This window comes from Balaenoptera musculus, chromosome 5 (assembly GCF_009873245.2).
Source record: "Balaenoptera musculus isolate JJ_BM4_2016_0621 chromosome 5, mBalMus1.pri.v3, whole genome shotgun sequence".
In the NCBI taxonomy this organism is placed as follows: Eukaryota; Metazoa; Chordata; class Mammalia; order Artiodactyla; family Balaenopteridae; genus Balaenoptera; species Balaenoptera musculus.
This window is the reverse complement of record NC_045789.1, coordinates 76,308,662-76,324,921: the sequence shown is the minus strand read 5'-3', so window position 1 is coordinate 76,324,921 and position 16,260 is coordinate 76,308,662. Positions and strand designations below refer to the sequence as shown.

The window sequence follows — 16,260 nt, the reverse complement described above, 5'->3', positions numbered from 1 at the left end:
TTAAAACAGAACTAACTACCATATGACCCAGCAATTCCACTTCTGAGAACATAACCAAAGGAAACAAAAACACTAACTTGAAAAGGTATCTGCACCCACATGTGGTAATCACTGTGGTAATCATTTCATAATATATGTAAGTCAAACCATCATGCTGTACACCTCAAACTTATACAGTGGTGTATGTCAATTATTTCTCAATAAAACTTGGGGGGGGGCGGGAAGGAGCAGGGGAGAGAATAAGCCGGATAATAATTGCATCAGATGGCAAAGGCAGGATTGTAGAAAAGGCTATATTATTATTCATTTCCACTTTCAACACTAACCTATGTATAACAAAGAGTAAAAGGATATCAGATATTACAAGGCAAGTGCTTCCTGAAAATGAAAAATTGAGACAGAAATAAAAGCTAAGGAGTTGTGGGCCTATCACTACTCATTGCCTGGTGGAAAACTAAATAAAACCAAGGCAAAGGGTATTAATATTTATATTTTTTAGTTATATACACATTTCTAACATATTCATAAGGTATTACTAATATTTTGTAGTTATACATCACATTTCTAACACATTCAAATTTCCCCCCCCAAAAATCAAGAAAGCAGACAGCAAAAAAACCGACTATAATCAATTACAAGGTAGAAATATGTTTCTATCCATTATAATAAAACTTCAAAAACTTAAGCACAATCAACTAGCTTGGAAGAAAATGAGATGAATAAACCACTGTAATTCAAATACACCACCAGACTAGAGGACAGGGTTAGAAACAATGACAATAACTCAAAAGTGAGAGAAAGGGGTATCCCAGGAGGGAGAGAGCCACAGAAGGGGTGTTCCAAATTCTGTCAATAAACTTAGCCCAAATCTGTGGCTGTCTCCTGAACTATATATGCACACAAAAACTCGAAGTGCCCAGCTAAGGTTAAAAAAAATTGAACAAAGATTTCAGATGCTGCCCATAACAGAGTGGACAGGAGTTTGGAGTTTGGGTTCAGGCAAGTTAACTGCCTGCTAAACTAAAAGAATTAACACCCTTTGGAGGAAATAACAGAATCCAAAGTTCCTACATTGTAAAATTCACACTATGCAAGGTAAATCCAAAATAACCAGATGTACAAAGAAATAGGAAATGTGACCTGTGATGGTTACTTTTATCTGTCAACCTGACTGGGCCACAAGGTGCCCAGATATTTCATCAAACAAGATCAAATAGAATTTGCCTTGCTAGGTTCTAGACTTGCTTGGCACCTGTCACCCCCTTCTTTCTTCTGATTTCTCCCTTTTGAAATGGGAATGTGTATTCTATGCCTGTCTTACTATTATATTTTGGAAGCACATACTTTGTCTGGTTTCACAGGTTCACAGCTGGAGAAGAATTTTGTCTCAGGATGCATCATACCTCAAGTCTCACCCATATATGATTTAGATGATATTTAGATAAGCCTTTGGACTTCAGACTTTAGAACTGGTGATGCACTGAATTAAGACTTTGGGGGGCTTTAGAATGGAATAAATGTATTTTGCATGCAAAAAGGACATGAATTTTGGGGGACCATTGGCAGAATATTATGGAATGAATGCTTGTATCCCCCCAAAATTCATAGATTGAATCCCTAACCCCCAGTATGGCTGTGTTTGGAGATGGAGTCTCTAAGGAGGTAATTAAGGTTAAATGAAGTCATAAGGGTAGAGCCCTGATCTGACAAGTTAGTGTCCTTATAAGAAGAGAAACCAGAGAACTCACGTGCATACACTCACTCACTCTGTCTCTCAACCTCTCTCCCCACGTGCTCACACCAAGGAAAGGCTATGTGAAGACTCAGCAAGAAGGGAGCCATCTGCAAACCAGAAAGAGAGTTCTCGAGAGAAATTGAATTGACTGGAACCTTAATCATAGACTTCTAGCTTCCAGAACTGTAAGAAAATAAATTCCTGTTTTTAAGTCAGTCAGTCTATGGTATTTTATGGTAGCCCAAACTGACTAATACATGACCCACAGACTCAAGATAAAAGGCACGAAACTGAGATGAATCCAGACGTTAGAATTAGTAGGCAATGCTAGAACTGAAAAATACAATACTTAAAACAAAACATTCACTGCACAGGCTTAATAGCAAATTGGAGATGACAGAAGAGTCAAAGAACTTGAGGACAGTAATAGAGAAATTATCCAATCTGAAGTACAGAGGAAAAAACGAATAAAAATGAATAAGCTGCAATGATCTGTGATGCAATTCCAAAATTCTTTTTTTTTTTACATATTTACTTATTTATTTTGGCTGCACCAGGTCTTAGCTGCGGCACACGGGATCTTTAGTTGCGGCGTGAGGACTTCTTAGTTACAGCATGCAAACTCTTAGTTGCGGCATGCACGCAGGATCTAGTTCCCAGACCAGGGATCAACCCGGGCCCCCTGCACTGGGAGCATGGAGTCTTACTCACTGGACCACCAGGGAAGTCCCGCAATTCCAAAATTCTAATGTGTATATAATTGGAATTCCATAAGAAGAGGAGAGAGAGAATGAGGCAGAAATATATTTGAAGAAATAATGGCAAAAGTTCCCAAATTTGAAGAAAGATATAAATTTACAAAGTCAAGAAGCTCAGAAACCCTAAACAGTATAAACACAAGAAAATCACACACAGGTACACCATGGGCAAAGCTGAAACCAAAGATAAAGAGAAAATCTTTTAAAGCAGCATGAGAAAAATAATACATTACATACAAGAGAATACAACATGACTGCTAACATCTCACCAGGAAAAATGGAGGTCAAAAAAAGAATGGGACATTTTTAAGTGCTGAAACAAACTGTCAATCCAAAACTCTATATCCAGCAAAAATATCCTTCAAGAATGAAGGCAAAATAAAGACATTTTTAGATAAACAAAAACTTACAGGATTCATTGCCAACAGACCTACTCTACAAGAAATGCTTAAAAAAATTCTTCAGGTTTAAAGAAAATTATATCAGATGGAAATTCAGATCTTCAGTAAGAAATGAAAAGCACTAGAAGCAGCAAATACATAGTTAAGTACAAAAGATCAATTCTCTTCTTGTTTTTTTTTTTTTTTTTGCAGAGCAGAAAACTGAGGTTTTTATTTTAGTCTCACCTAAGAAATAAAAAAAAATTATTTATGTGTTTAAATTATAATTTATTGATGATTTTGATGGTTTGCTTATTTTAAATTATTATATATATTTGTTTATAATTTTAATCTTACATATTTTTAAAATTTTGTTTAATTTTGTTTATCTTATTAATTTAAGGTAAGTTTTTATTGAGAAATAATTGACATGTAACATTATATTAGTTTCAGGTGTATAACATGAAGATTTGATATTTGTATATATTGCAAAATGATCATGACAAGTCATTAACATCCATCACCACACGTGGTTACAAATCAATTTTCCTCTTTTAACTTCTTCAAAATAATGTCAGTTTACAGCAATAATTATTACACTGAATGTGGAGTATTAATATATGTCGATATAATACATATGCCAATTAGGGCATAAAGGATGGGGTGGTGGTAAACAGACCTGTAGAGTTTCAGAATTCTTACATTTTACACAAAGTGGAACAATATTAACTCAAATACACTATTGTAGTCATTGTCTGCTTTTCATAGTGACGCTGTATCTTAATTTCTCTGAGGCCCAAGGAGGACAGGAAAAAGAATAAAGCTTTCCTCCAAAGCCTTCCCTCACCAGAAGCCCAATACCATTCACCTGGCACTCCTGTCTTTGTAAGCAAATTTTGGTCTTAAAACACAAAGTTTTAACAACTAAAAAGGGTTCCACGTCTAGTGAAGGAAAACACCAAGCTATGAATGCAGTAAGATATATTAACCAGAAATAAGTAATACCTTATTATTTTCTTCTTCCTCTGCTAAATGAGTTGAAATCTATATTTACTCAAGGCTCCAAATAAATCAAATCTCAGAACTGAGTTTATTTTATACAATTCAATATTGTATCTGGAAAACTGACCTTGATTTCCTTTATTCCTTTCTTTGCTTTTATAGTTTCTTCAGCAGACTTAGTTTTCTCATTCTTCTTTGCTGTTTCACTTACAACTTTCTTTCCACTTGGTATAACCCCAAAGAATTTTCGAATATCCTAGAAGCAAAAAAGGAGAATCATAAACAAACATTAACTGCACAAAATTCTAATTTCAATTGTAAAAAGGAACAACTCTCCACACACACTGGTTTACTCTAGGTAATTTCTTCATAATGAGATAGTTCCATGTGTGCAGCAGCATTATTTCTATATGCAAAAGTTAACTGATAAAATTACCTCAGTTAAAAATAATGTGTCCGGAAACTTCCCTGGCGGTCCAGTGGTTAGGACTCCTCACTTTCACTGCTGAGGGCCCGGGTTCAATCCCTGGTTGGGGAACTAAGATCCCGCAAGCCACGTGGTGTGCGTCACCCCCCCCAAAAAAAAAAGATTAAAAAAATAATGTGCCTAATGAAAAGTAATATTAATTCTCAGAATCTGGCCAAAAACAGGGCAAAAATAAACAAAGGAAATTTTTCCTAACGACAGCACAACTACTAAAGAGGTAAGTAACAAGCATTTATTGATCATGCATGCACACACCCCATCATCTCAGGCATAGCAGGTGAAAAGACAAAGAGTTGAAGAACATAATCCTTGCCTATGGGATTTTGTTTTTAATATTTATTTATTTATTTATTTGGTTACACTGGGTCTTAGTTGCAGCAGGCAGGCTCCTTAGTTACGGCATGCATGTGGGATCTAGTTCCCTGACCAGGGATCGAACCCGGGCCCCCTGCACTGAGAGCACGGAGTCTTATCCACGGTGCCACCAGGGAAGTCCCATCTATAGGATTTATACTCCAGTTTGAGAGAAGAATAACTCTCAGAACCCTGATCATTTAAGACCTTAATAACTAAGAACCTTGAAATTATTTTCCTTTACATGATTTTTCCAAATTCTGAAGAAAAAATTTTGACTACAATACTTTCTTCAATTACTCTACCCCGTGTTAAACAACAGAATCAAATTAATCATACTGAAACATTTACAATGTAATTTACAATTAATATCACTCACCTTTCTTATCCTTTGCATACATACTCTTCCCTACCCTTTTAGATTTTAGCTTTGAAGAAACTGTGGTATAGAGAAAAGGGAACGGACCTTAGAATGAGAAACCTCTGGTATGAATCTCTGCTCTAGTGCTTTCTAGCTGGGTGACCCTGAGCAAGTTACTTTAATCTGTTTTCTCATCAGTAAAGTGAGACTAATACTCCCTACACTTTATGAGGATTAATCATGCATCTATCACAATATTGGCTCAGTAAAAAGCTTCCCTTCTCCCTCATTTATGAACTATTATCCCTTCATGTCACTGAAACATCTCCATTTACAGTTGTCTCTGCTCACAGGCAAGGGTATAAGGAACAAAGAATAGTGAGAATTTAGGATCTGAATTCCAAAGGATGGGCTCAAGAGCCTGTTGTACTGTTTTCCCTATTCCTATCCTTAATGGTCATAAGCCTGAGTCTTCAATTCTTTTAACCTGTTCCAACCTATCTCTATTGTAGTGAGGGAAATGCCTGTTAAAAGTACTTTACCAAGTGTAAGAAAGGTAACAATTTTTCTCCTAGATCCTCGCAGTAATTGTCAAACCCTTAAAATGTCAAAAATCCCAAACAAGTGTGTTATAGAAAGACATACACACACACACAGCTTTGTGGTTAAGGCAATAAAGAAAACAGATAAATGAGGTACACAGACATGTTAAATTTTTTTTGAAGGTTACAGACTTCCCTAGTTTTATACCCTCTTTTGTAAATTTCTTAATATAAAAAAGTCACAAATCCATCCTAATAAAATCTAAGTCTAAAAAATACTGTTTGCAGAATGGATACCTCAGCTATGAAACTGAGACATTTGTGTCAGGTGCTAAAGAAAAGATATATGAATAAGAAAGTCAGAAAGCCACAGTCTTCCCTATAATTTGCAAAGAATTGAGTTTGAGGCTAACAACTACTTACTTTATTGCTTCTGGAGGAAATGAGAGTTTCACATTGGAGTTTCACTTTTGAAATTACCAAGTGAGTCTTCATCCAAACAGTGGTGATTTTTAAAACACATACAAACACATACATATACACACACACACACACACACACACACACACACCCCCCATACATGCACCATGGAAATATCAAAACTAAATATTAATAATCAGCTTAAAGTCAATGGTGGTTTTCCATCTGTGTTGGAACCACAAATACTTAAAAAAGCAAGAGAAAGAAAACAAAATATAATTCAGGAAATGGAATTGTTGGTAACGTTGAGCTCTCTGATTTTTGTCTGTTCCATACTGCCAATCCTTAGCATTGTTGCAACCTTTCCTCCCTAAGTAATTCTTCCTATTCACAACCCTTTTCTTTTCTTTTCCCTTTATTCTACCCTACTCTCCCACTCCCCATGCCCTTATACTCTGATGGCAGCTGAACAATTAAATTACAGCATCCTGATCTAACTCAATATACATTAAAAATCTAAACTTTCGGAAAAGAATTTACATCAGAATGAAAGCGATTCTATACTCACACCTTTTTAGGGATTATCTCCAGTGTGAGCAGCCATCTGGTGTATGAACATTTAAGAGCCAAAGGTCACCAATTTGACTTTAATTTATAGTGTGACTTCACCTTACTCTTAATTAACATTCCCTGTCTGGTATTCCAGGTCTTCGAAGACTAGTGACTAATCAAACTCCCAAGTAATGGATCTAGACATCACTCTTAACTGCACGGAATAATTCTTGCTGAGTATATGAGTAGAAAAAGGAACAAATTTTTAAGTTTACTTTTATAATCTTAGCAAAGGGAAGTCCTTCCAAGCAGAACATCAAGGCTAGAAGCCACCCATAAAGAAAGACAGATTTGACTGCATAAAAATAAAACAAAAGATGCCATAAACAAAGTTAAAATATAAGCAACTAACAGAAAATATCTACAACATGTTATATATAAGAAGGCTCCTACAAATCAATAAAAAATAACCCAGTAGAAAAATGAGTAAAAGCTACCCGTAGACAAATTATAAAGAAATGCAAATAACCAAAAAACGTTAACAAAAGATGCTCAACTTCACAAATAATAAACAGATAAATTAGAACTTGATTATATTTCCCTAAGCGTTAAAAGATTGATAATGCCCAAATATGTCAAAGTTGTGGGGAAACATGCTCACATACTACACTGCTAATAAAAGTAAAAATTGGTGTAACCTTTCCAAGACAATCCAACAATATCTATCAAAATTTTAAATGTGCATACCCTTTGTCCCTGTAATTTCATTTCTAAAGTAAATGGTAAAAGAAATAGTTTTATTTCGGGAACCAAAAGAGAGTAGTAATTCACTCTTCTTACTTTCTTTTTTAATAGTTACTAAGTGAACAGGTCAGTTCAAATAAGAAGATTTAGGCAAAAATCACATAAAAATTAAAACAAATTTTAGCACACACAGCTAATAGTAACAAGTAAGTTTTTCACGCTTTTACTTACAGCTACTGGACATAGAGATTTATCTCTTCTGATGATTCTGTGAGGTATAAAGGCAAATAGAATGATTTATCTCCATTTTATAGGTAAGTAAGTGGAATTAAGTCAGACAAAAAAAAGCTTTTTGTCAGTTTTGCCACCTACTTCCAGACACTTGGGATGAATTACTTAACTTCTCTGGCCCTTAGTTTCCTCATAATGCCACTTACTCCACAGGACTCCTGTGGGGATTAGAAGAGATGGCACAACAGAATGGAACCTGGTCCTCTGACTCCAAATCCCTTTCATAGTTCTCTACTTGACCATGACTGCCCCCTCATAGTTTTACCATAATTCTAAGGATCTATGCAAAAGTAGCCATACTCCACAACTAGCAATACGGCCTTTCCATTCTCATTATTCCTGATACATTTGATCCTTGTGTGATTACAGGCAGACACTTAGGACACAAACAGGAAAATGCCCTCATGAGGCTACCTGGGAGACAAATTAGTATATAAAGAATTAAATACAAAACAGTGCTAAGACAGAGCTAAGTCACAAAACTGTAAGAGCACCAGGAGCACCTAACACAGAGAGCCTCAGGGACAGTTTACCAAAAGAAGCAACACCTGAAATGGGTCCCAAAATGATTAGCAGGAGATACTTTTGACAGTCATAGAAATCTGAGTTTGAAAACATTGCTGTAAGTTCCATACAGCAGGCCTGTCTAGCTTACTCACCTCTGTATCTCAAGTACAGGGCCAGCACCTCAGATAAGCAGATGCTTAATTAATAATGGTTGAACACATGAGTGGTTATTCCTAAGGTCACTGACCTTCACACCTGGGCTCAGAAAGAGAAGTTCTTAATTATGTAAAATGAAATTCATGGTAAATTTGTTTTTAAAGATTGTGTATTAAAATAATCTTTACTTGAGATTAATTTTTTGCCATCACTTTACCTATTGCACTTTGTTTTAAGAAACTTTAAGTGGGTATTAAATTAACACTTATTGTGTATTATTACTTCTATCATATGGTACTCTCTTGTCATATTACAACATTGTGGCTACAAAAAGCAAAACACTTTCACTTTTAGTATAATACTTCCTCTTCTTCAGGGCTTTTTTCTGAAGGCTATTAATGGCTCTCCATGAACCTTAAGTTAAAAACTTCTGATTCACATATTCACACTGCACAAGCTAACTCACATCCATCTCAATGTCAGTACCACTTATTTATTTATTTATTTATTTATTTATTTATTTATTTTTGGCTGTGTTGGGTCTTCATTTCTGTGCGAGGGCTTTCTCTAGTTGCGGCGAGCGGGGGCCACTCTTCATCGCGGTGCGCGGGCCTCTCATTATGGCGGCCTCTCTTGTTGCGGAGCACGGGCTCCAGACGCGCAGGCTCAGTAGTTGTGGCTCACGGGCCCAGCTGCTCTGCGGCATGTGGGATCTTCCCAGACCAGGGCTTGAACCCGTGTCCCCTGCCTTAGCAGGCAGATTCTCAACCACTGCGCCACCAGGGAAGCCCAATATCAGTACCACTTAAAAACACACTGCTACTTCCTAAATCTTGTCTCGACTCAAGACCTCTGAGCTCCATATCCATGTAGCCAATAGTCCGTCATCTCCACCTCTACCAAATGCCCCAAAGGTGCCTCCAACTCATAATATCCAAAACTAAGCCCATATTTTGGAGGCTTGCTTCTCTCTCTTTATTTCCCACCTCAATGCATAGCACCACCATTCACCAAAAACAGAAAAATGAGCACTGTTTTTCCTCCTCATTCTGACCCTCCACCTAATCAACCAACCCAACCTAATCTCCCAAATACTGCTGTTTTCTTTCCTCTATTTCTGTTGCCAATGCCCTGATTTAGGGCTTCATTTATTTACTTTTTTAACAAACCCTTAAATAGGACTTACTCTGTGCCAGACAATGATTTAAACACTTAAAAAAATTAATTTAATCCACAGAACAAATCTATGACATTCTTTAACTTTAATTGACAGATGAAAAAACTGTGAATGACAACAAGGCATTTTCTAGTAAAAGTTTTGAAATTTAAATGCTCTTAAGTGTAAGCAAAAAAAAAAAAAAAAAAGATTTATTGCACTCTCCTACCCTAAGGTGTAACTAACAATTCTACAACACTATTAAAGAGAAGCATCGCCTATCAGGCAACCCAAATGCAATTTTAATATGCATAAGTCAAGACAAAGTACCAGACCTCGCTGGTACTCAAAAAAATCATGCATTTTTTAGAATTTTCTAACTTGGTTGATTATAAATCTATTAACAGAGATTTAAAAAAAATTTCTTTTGCAGTAAATACTTCTAAACCTGCACAAAGTAAGCCATCATAATGACCTTTTAACTTTAAAAAGTCAAAGTACAAAAGCTGATATATATCTATTTTGAAGTATAACCAAACAGCTCTAATAACTTTTTTTCACTGCTGATGGGCTCAACCAACCAACAAGTTATATGTGCCTACCAAAAATGCAAAGAGAAAGCAAATCATGCCACTGTGTTCACTTACTTTGAAGAGTACAGGATTTTATGCAAAATAAGTACTGCAGTGCTCTGTGGGGTAGCTGCCAAAATATTACATTTTGGCTTTACTTCTCTATTTTGAAAGTAAAGAAATATAAATATTTCTGATTAATATTTTTAAGTCCTCCACCAAAACCACAAGCAGAAATTGATTATCACCAACACACTTCACAAAACCTATCCAAATGTAAAAATCTTTTATCTTTAAAACCACTTAAATGCAAAATTATACATCTGACTAATATTGTATATTGATAGCAGCACAGAAGAGACAAATGAAATGAAATAATTTTAAAATAGTTAAAATTATATTATACTTTAAAAACAACAGGTAAGTTGTTGGAATGTAGTCCCTTAAGGTCAGGAAAAATACAGATCCTTCTTGCTACTCCTATTCAACACTGTGGCAAAAAAAAAAAACTAATTAGGAAAAAAATAAATTATAAAAGGGGCACCTAGATTGGACAGGAAGAAGAAAAATTATCTTTACTTGCCGATGAAATGATCTTAAATAGAGAAAATCCTAAGGAATTCACTAAAAAAAACTATTAGAACTACGAAATGAGTTCTCCAAGGTTGCATGACACACAAGATCAATATACTAAAACCAATTATATTTCTATACTTTTGCAATGAACAATCCAGAAGTGAAATTAAGAAAACAATTCCAGGACTTCCCTGGTGGCACAGTGGTTAAGAATCCGCCTGCCAATACAGGGGACATGGGTTCGAGCCCTGGTCCGGGAAGATCCCACATGCCACGGAGCAACTAAGCCCGTGCTCCACAACTACTGAGCCTGCGCTCTAGAGCCCGTGCACCGCAACTACTGAGCCCGTGTGCCACAACTACTGTAGCCCGTGCACCACAACTACTGAGCCTGCACTCTAGAGCCCGCAAGCCACAGCTACTGAGCCCAGGTGCCACAACTACTGAAGCCCGCGCGCCTAGAGCCCGTGCTCCCCCACAAAAGAAGCCACCGCAATGAGAAGCCCGCGCACCGCAACAAAGAGTAACCCCCGCTTGCCGCAACTAGAGAAAGCCCGCGCGCAGCAACGAAAACCCAACACATTATAAAAGGGTGACAACGCTGCTCCGAGAGAGCATTCACATAGTAAACTACAGTGTGAAAGGTCTCCCCCAGAATGTTGCAATGAAGCAGCTTAGATGTAGTCAGACTCTCTTTGACAGCTCTTCAAAAAGGCTTTCCCTTAAGTCTCATGCATGTTTAATTCAAACTTATGCATACTTTCAATAAATAACTACGCCAGCCAATGAATTATATATGGTGATTTCTTAAAAACGGCATCTTTCAAGTTTTATTCCCATTTTGAGCAAATAATTAAATCCTTGTAGCAATTCAAATCATTTACATGGCTACTGTTTATTCTGTTTATTTTAATTTCATTTAGATTCCTTTAACAGACATTATATTCACATGGTTCAAAAATTCAAAAGGGTAAAACGTCTCCCTCCCACCCTGCCTCTCAGACACACATTTCCCATCTTTGGAGGCAACAAATGTTATCAGTTAGTTCCTTGTGTATCCTTCACATCTTCAAGCAAAATATGCATATTCTTTTCTCTCCTTTTCTACATAAAGTGGTAGCATACTTTACATATTGTCCTGCACCTTCTTTTTTCACTTATCTTGGCAACTGTTTCACATCAGGGCATAAAGTTTTCTCTTTTTTAGTGGTTGCATAGTATTCCATTTTGTGGATACATAGTATTTTATTCCTTTGATAACTTTAATTGGAAAAGATCTGAGAAAAAGATGCAGCTCCAAGGGCAAGAGTTGCTAACCTTGCACCTGTAGAAATGCTTCAGAAGATATGTGAATCCCCTAAAATGGTATGTATTCGTATGTATTTCTGTGGGCAGGAAACTTGCATACCATTCACCACAACATCAAAGAAAGCTGTGACCCAAGCAAAAGTTAAGAACTACTGTACAATATAACTTGTGCATAGGTGTTCAATAAACATAGGTTGAACAGAATTCTGGTCTAGGATTCTGCTAATTTTTGTACTACAAGACAGAAGGACTAAATTAAACACTAATATAATCCAAAACTCTTATGTACTTTATAGAACCTTTTCCCCACTTCTTTTCTGAGAAGGTCTTTATTTTTCATATGCACTATGAACAGGAGTACTAAGAGGGAAAAGAACCAATCATTTAAAGTAACTGAATAATCAAAAGTTGACTATATAAGCTGTTGTTCACCATAACTGACAACATCAGAGGCATCTTTGATGTCCCTTAAACTCTTTGTAATGTTCCACAGAGTCCTTCCTGAGAAAATTACATCATTAGTAATGTAGTTGTATATTTCCTACCACATGCCAGGCAACAGAATAGAAGTTTTACATTTATTATCGTGTTTAATCCTCAAGACAATCACTTAAGGCAGCTATATTTCCCCCCTTTTACAGGTAAGGAAACAGAGGATTTAAGAGGTTAAAGTTAAGATATTTACTTAATCAAAACCACTTAACCATTAAATGGCAGAGCAAGACCAAAACATTGCCTCACTCTCACCTTCAAGACTCCAAATCTCATGAACTTTACACAATTACCATAGTGCCTGAAGTCCAAAATGCAATTATGATCATTATAGGGAGGTGGTATAATGTAGTGGTCAGAAAAACCTAGGTTCTAATTCTAGCTCAACCATTTATTAGTCATATCACAAATTTTTCAAACTCTAAAAGCCTCCTTTGCCATCTGTAAAACTGGATTGCTGTGAGGTTTAAATGAAGAAAGGCATGTAAAACAAACAGCCTGCATATCCACCTGAAGAAGATACTTGTTACAAGGTGGCTATTATCATCATTTCATCCTTCTCTGAGAAGAAACACGAAGGGCTGTAAGGGTTCCCAATTTGGCATAAAATTCCACACACACAGCTCAGAATGTTGGCATTGTGACAGACAAATAAGCTGATTGAAGATAAAATGACTGAAAAAATTATGTCTGATTATTAAGTAGATTCTGGCTTAATGGACCATCATAAACTGTCCTTTAAATTAAAATATTTCAAATACATACTTGTATCTATTGCCATTCCAGTGTAAATGTCTGTTTTGACGGCTGCATAATTATTTCACTCTCTATTTAAAGGATTTATGCAGAATTATGCACTGAGGGTTTTTTTTTAAGATTATTTTTAACATCAGGTGATAAGCGATGACAGCTGTCAAATGTATTACAGCTGTTTCTACCAGGTTTTTTGCTTTGTTTTTTTCCTGGTAAACCGTGTTATCCCTTTGATTTCTATGAACTCATCTAAACAAAATAAAACATCCTTCCCATGCCATCGATTTCAAAACGGCTCTGTGATGAGCATTTCGCAGAGCTGTTAATGATGAAAGTTGAAGGCCTAAGACAACTTTTTCATTAGAAAGGAAAGTCTGTAACATTCTTCTCCTTCCAGACCCAAGGCCTGAAATCAACGCTTTAGGCAGGACTCAAACCGAGGTTCGAAGCAACACTGAACAGGAAAAGCAACTGTACCGCTGAGCCCCCAAAATCACCTTCATTACTCCCTTCCTTTCTCCCTTCCCCCAAGAGTGGAAAAAAGTTAAAACTGCTGCGCAGCACGAATAGCCCTGCGCGCTGGCTGCGGCTGAGAGCTGAAGCCCGCGGTGCAAGGAAAGCTGTGAGACCAGTGCCCAGTTTGTGGCCCCTTTCTTGCCTTCGCTCCCCTCCGAAGCCACGCATCGCGGTCCTCCCCGACCCTCCATGCCAGGAATGCCAGGTCCACGCCCAGCCTGCAAACTCTCCCCAGCCCCCTGGCCGCATAGCCTCCCCCGGGGGCTCACCATTGCAGCCCACGGATGAAGGCGCGGGCGGGCAGGCCGGCCGGCTGGGGAATCCGTTACCGCGGCTCGGGATCCATTCGCGCCAACAACTTCTCCCGCGAAGTGGAAGGAGGTCGAGGCAGCGGCGCCCTGTGATGACGTCAGGAGGTGCGCAGCTTCCTGTGGGCCCAGGCCGGGGCCGGGAGGCGGGAGGCGGGAGACGCCACGTGGGCCCAGGTGCAGCCCCCGAGACCCGCGGGCCGCCGCAATCGCGAGGAGAGGCGGGGCCCAGGACCGCACCCAGATTTGCGTCTTCCGCTTCTCTAGGGGGCTCTCAAGTGGGGAGGTTTTGAGATTGATTTCCCCCGAGGGCGGGCACGTTTAGAGGATGCGTTGCGCTCCTTTAAATGTAGCTTTAAAATGTTTCTATTACCAGCCGCAGTAAGACACCTTTTAGGTGTACGTTTCACATATTACATTTTAATATCTATTCTGAAACAAAAATTTCACCAAACAGTACTTACCCTGATTTTTTTTTTTTAATGTTTGACCAATCGAATTGGTCTTTTCGCCTACTTTTAAATGGAGACCCACAGTTTGAAAACACTTTTAGGACAATTTTATGTTGTATAATTCCAGGGCAAAAAAGACTTTGGTAAAATAGTCATTACTACCCACACCATTTTATAAATGAAAAATATAAGGCCCAAACAAGCTAAGGGTCCTAGCTGGGAATCTAGGCCTCCAAATTCCCAAACCTGCGTGGCTGAGTCCCTCAAAGGGGTGTGTGTGAAACCAAGGCATAAATAAGGTACATCTTCTCCGTAGAAGAACAATGATCCCGAAAGCTTTGGAGTAAACAAGTTTTATATTAATAGATAAGCAATTGAACTGTGGAATAGCATGTGACGTTTGCATACAATTTTAAGAGAAAACATGAGGCCTTAAAGAGTTTAATGGGAAGAGCAATATCTCCAGCTTTGGCCCTAGACTTTCAAACACTTATCCACCCACCCCCTGTTCCGTCTTGCATTTTATCACACCCATATCGCTACAGTGAAAGATAGCAAAGACTTCAGGAATAAAACAGAGGCTAAGCATGGAGAGCTCCTATTTATTAACTGCCCACTGTAGTATGTGCCAGGCATGCAGCTATGGACTATCCCAGTTTAACTCATCTAATACCCACAATGACACTGGCTACTATTATTGTCCCCAATTTACAAAGGAGTAAACTATAGCTCATGAACAGGGTCTCATTGCATGGGACCCTCTGAAGCCAATATGCTAGGGTTCCTAGCCCCACCACATGCTAATTGTGTAACCATGGGCAAGTTACTATGCCTCAGTTTCCTCAACTGTAAAACAAGGATAATAGTACTATGTTCTTCATAAGGTTATGAAACTGTTCCTGGCACATAAGCAGATAATAATCTTTTTTTTAAGTCAGCTATTATCATTATTATTACACAAGGCTAGGTATTATCAAGGGAGATGTTTCCAAAAAGGAACTTATCTACACCATAATTTTACTCAGGGAAATACTTGATTGGGGAGGAGGGGAGTCATTAGATCCTTTGAGAAATCAATAAGCTATGAAGCTACTCCCCAGAAAACTGTACATAGCAGACACATCACATAAATTTTTGCCTATAACTTCAGAGAACCTAAACCAATTTACAATGTTCATTGTGTTGTAAATAAGCAAATAAGATGTATATTAAATGTTTTACATATCTTTTACATTATACTACTTTAAACTTTTTCATTCCTTTTTTAGTATTTTGAAGACTTCCTTGAATTCAGGTGAGAATTAAGTCAGAAGACTGTAACTTCCAGAAAGATACTGAACTGAATTTGTTGGATTGTTTTTTTTTTCTCAATAAATTTATTTATTTATTTATTTGTGTATTTGTTTATTTATTTATTTATTTATTTTTGGCTGCGTTGGTCTTTGTTGCTGCACAAGGGTCTTCTCTAGTTGTGGTGAGCGGGGACTACTCTTCACTGCAGTGAATGGGCTTCTCATTGCGGTGGCTTCTCTTGTTGCAGAGCACAGGTTCTAGGCCCACAGGCTTCAGTAGTTGTGGTGCGCGGGCTCTAAAGCACAGGCTCAGTAATTGTGGCACATGGGCTTAGTTGCTCCGTGGCATTGGATTGTTTTCTTTAGGAACATTTACTTGGAAATATTCTATCTCAAAAATGTACCAGGACTTCCCTGGTGGTGCAGTGGTTAGGAATCCGCCTGCCAATGCAGGGGACATGGGTTTGAGCCCTGGTCCGGGAGGATCTCACATGCCGCGGAGAGGCTAGGCCTGTGCACCACAACTACTGAGCCCGTGAGCCACAA

At 37.9% G+C, this 16,260-nt stretch overlaps 1 protein-coding gene across 3 annotated transcripts in view; it reads right to left on the bottom strand.

The window, feature by feature from the left end:
- RFC1 (replication factor C subunit 1) overlaps positions 1-14,086 on the bottom strand; it is a 73,774-nt gene extending 59,688 nt beyond the window's left edge. For all 3 annotated transcript variants that reach the window (XM_036852396.1, XM_036852398.1, XM_036852397.1), the window contains exons 1-2: positions 13,932-14,086; positions 4,003-4,131 (exon numbers count right to left, since the gene is read on the bottom strand). In XM_036852396.1, the coding sequence (XP_036708291.1) occupies positions 4,003-4,131; positions 13,932-13,934 (132 nt within the window). In that variant the 5' untranslated portion in view covers positions 13,935-14,086. The remainder of the gene's footprint in view (positions 1-4,002; positions 4,132-13,931) is intronic.
- Positions 14,087-16,260: the final 2,174 nt, after the last annotated feature.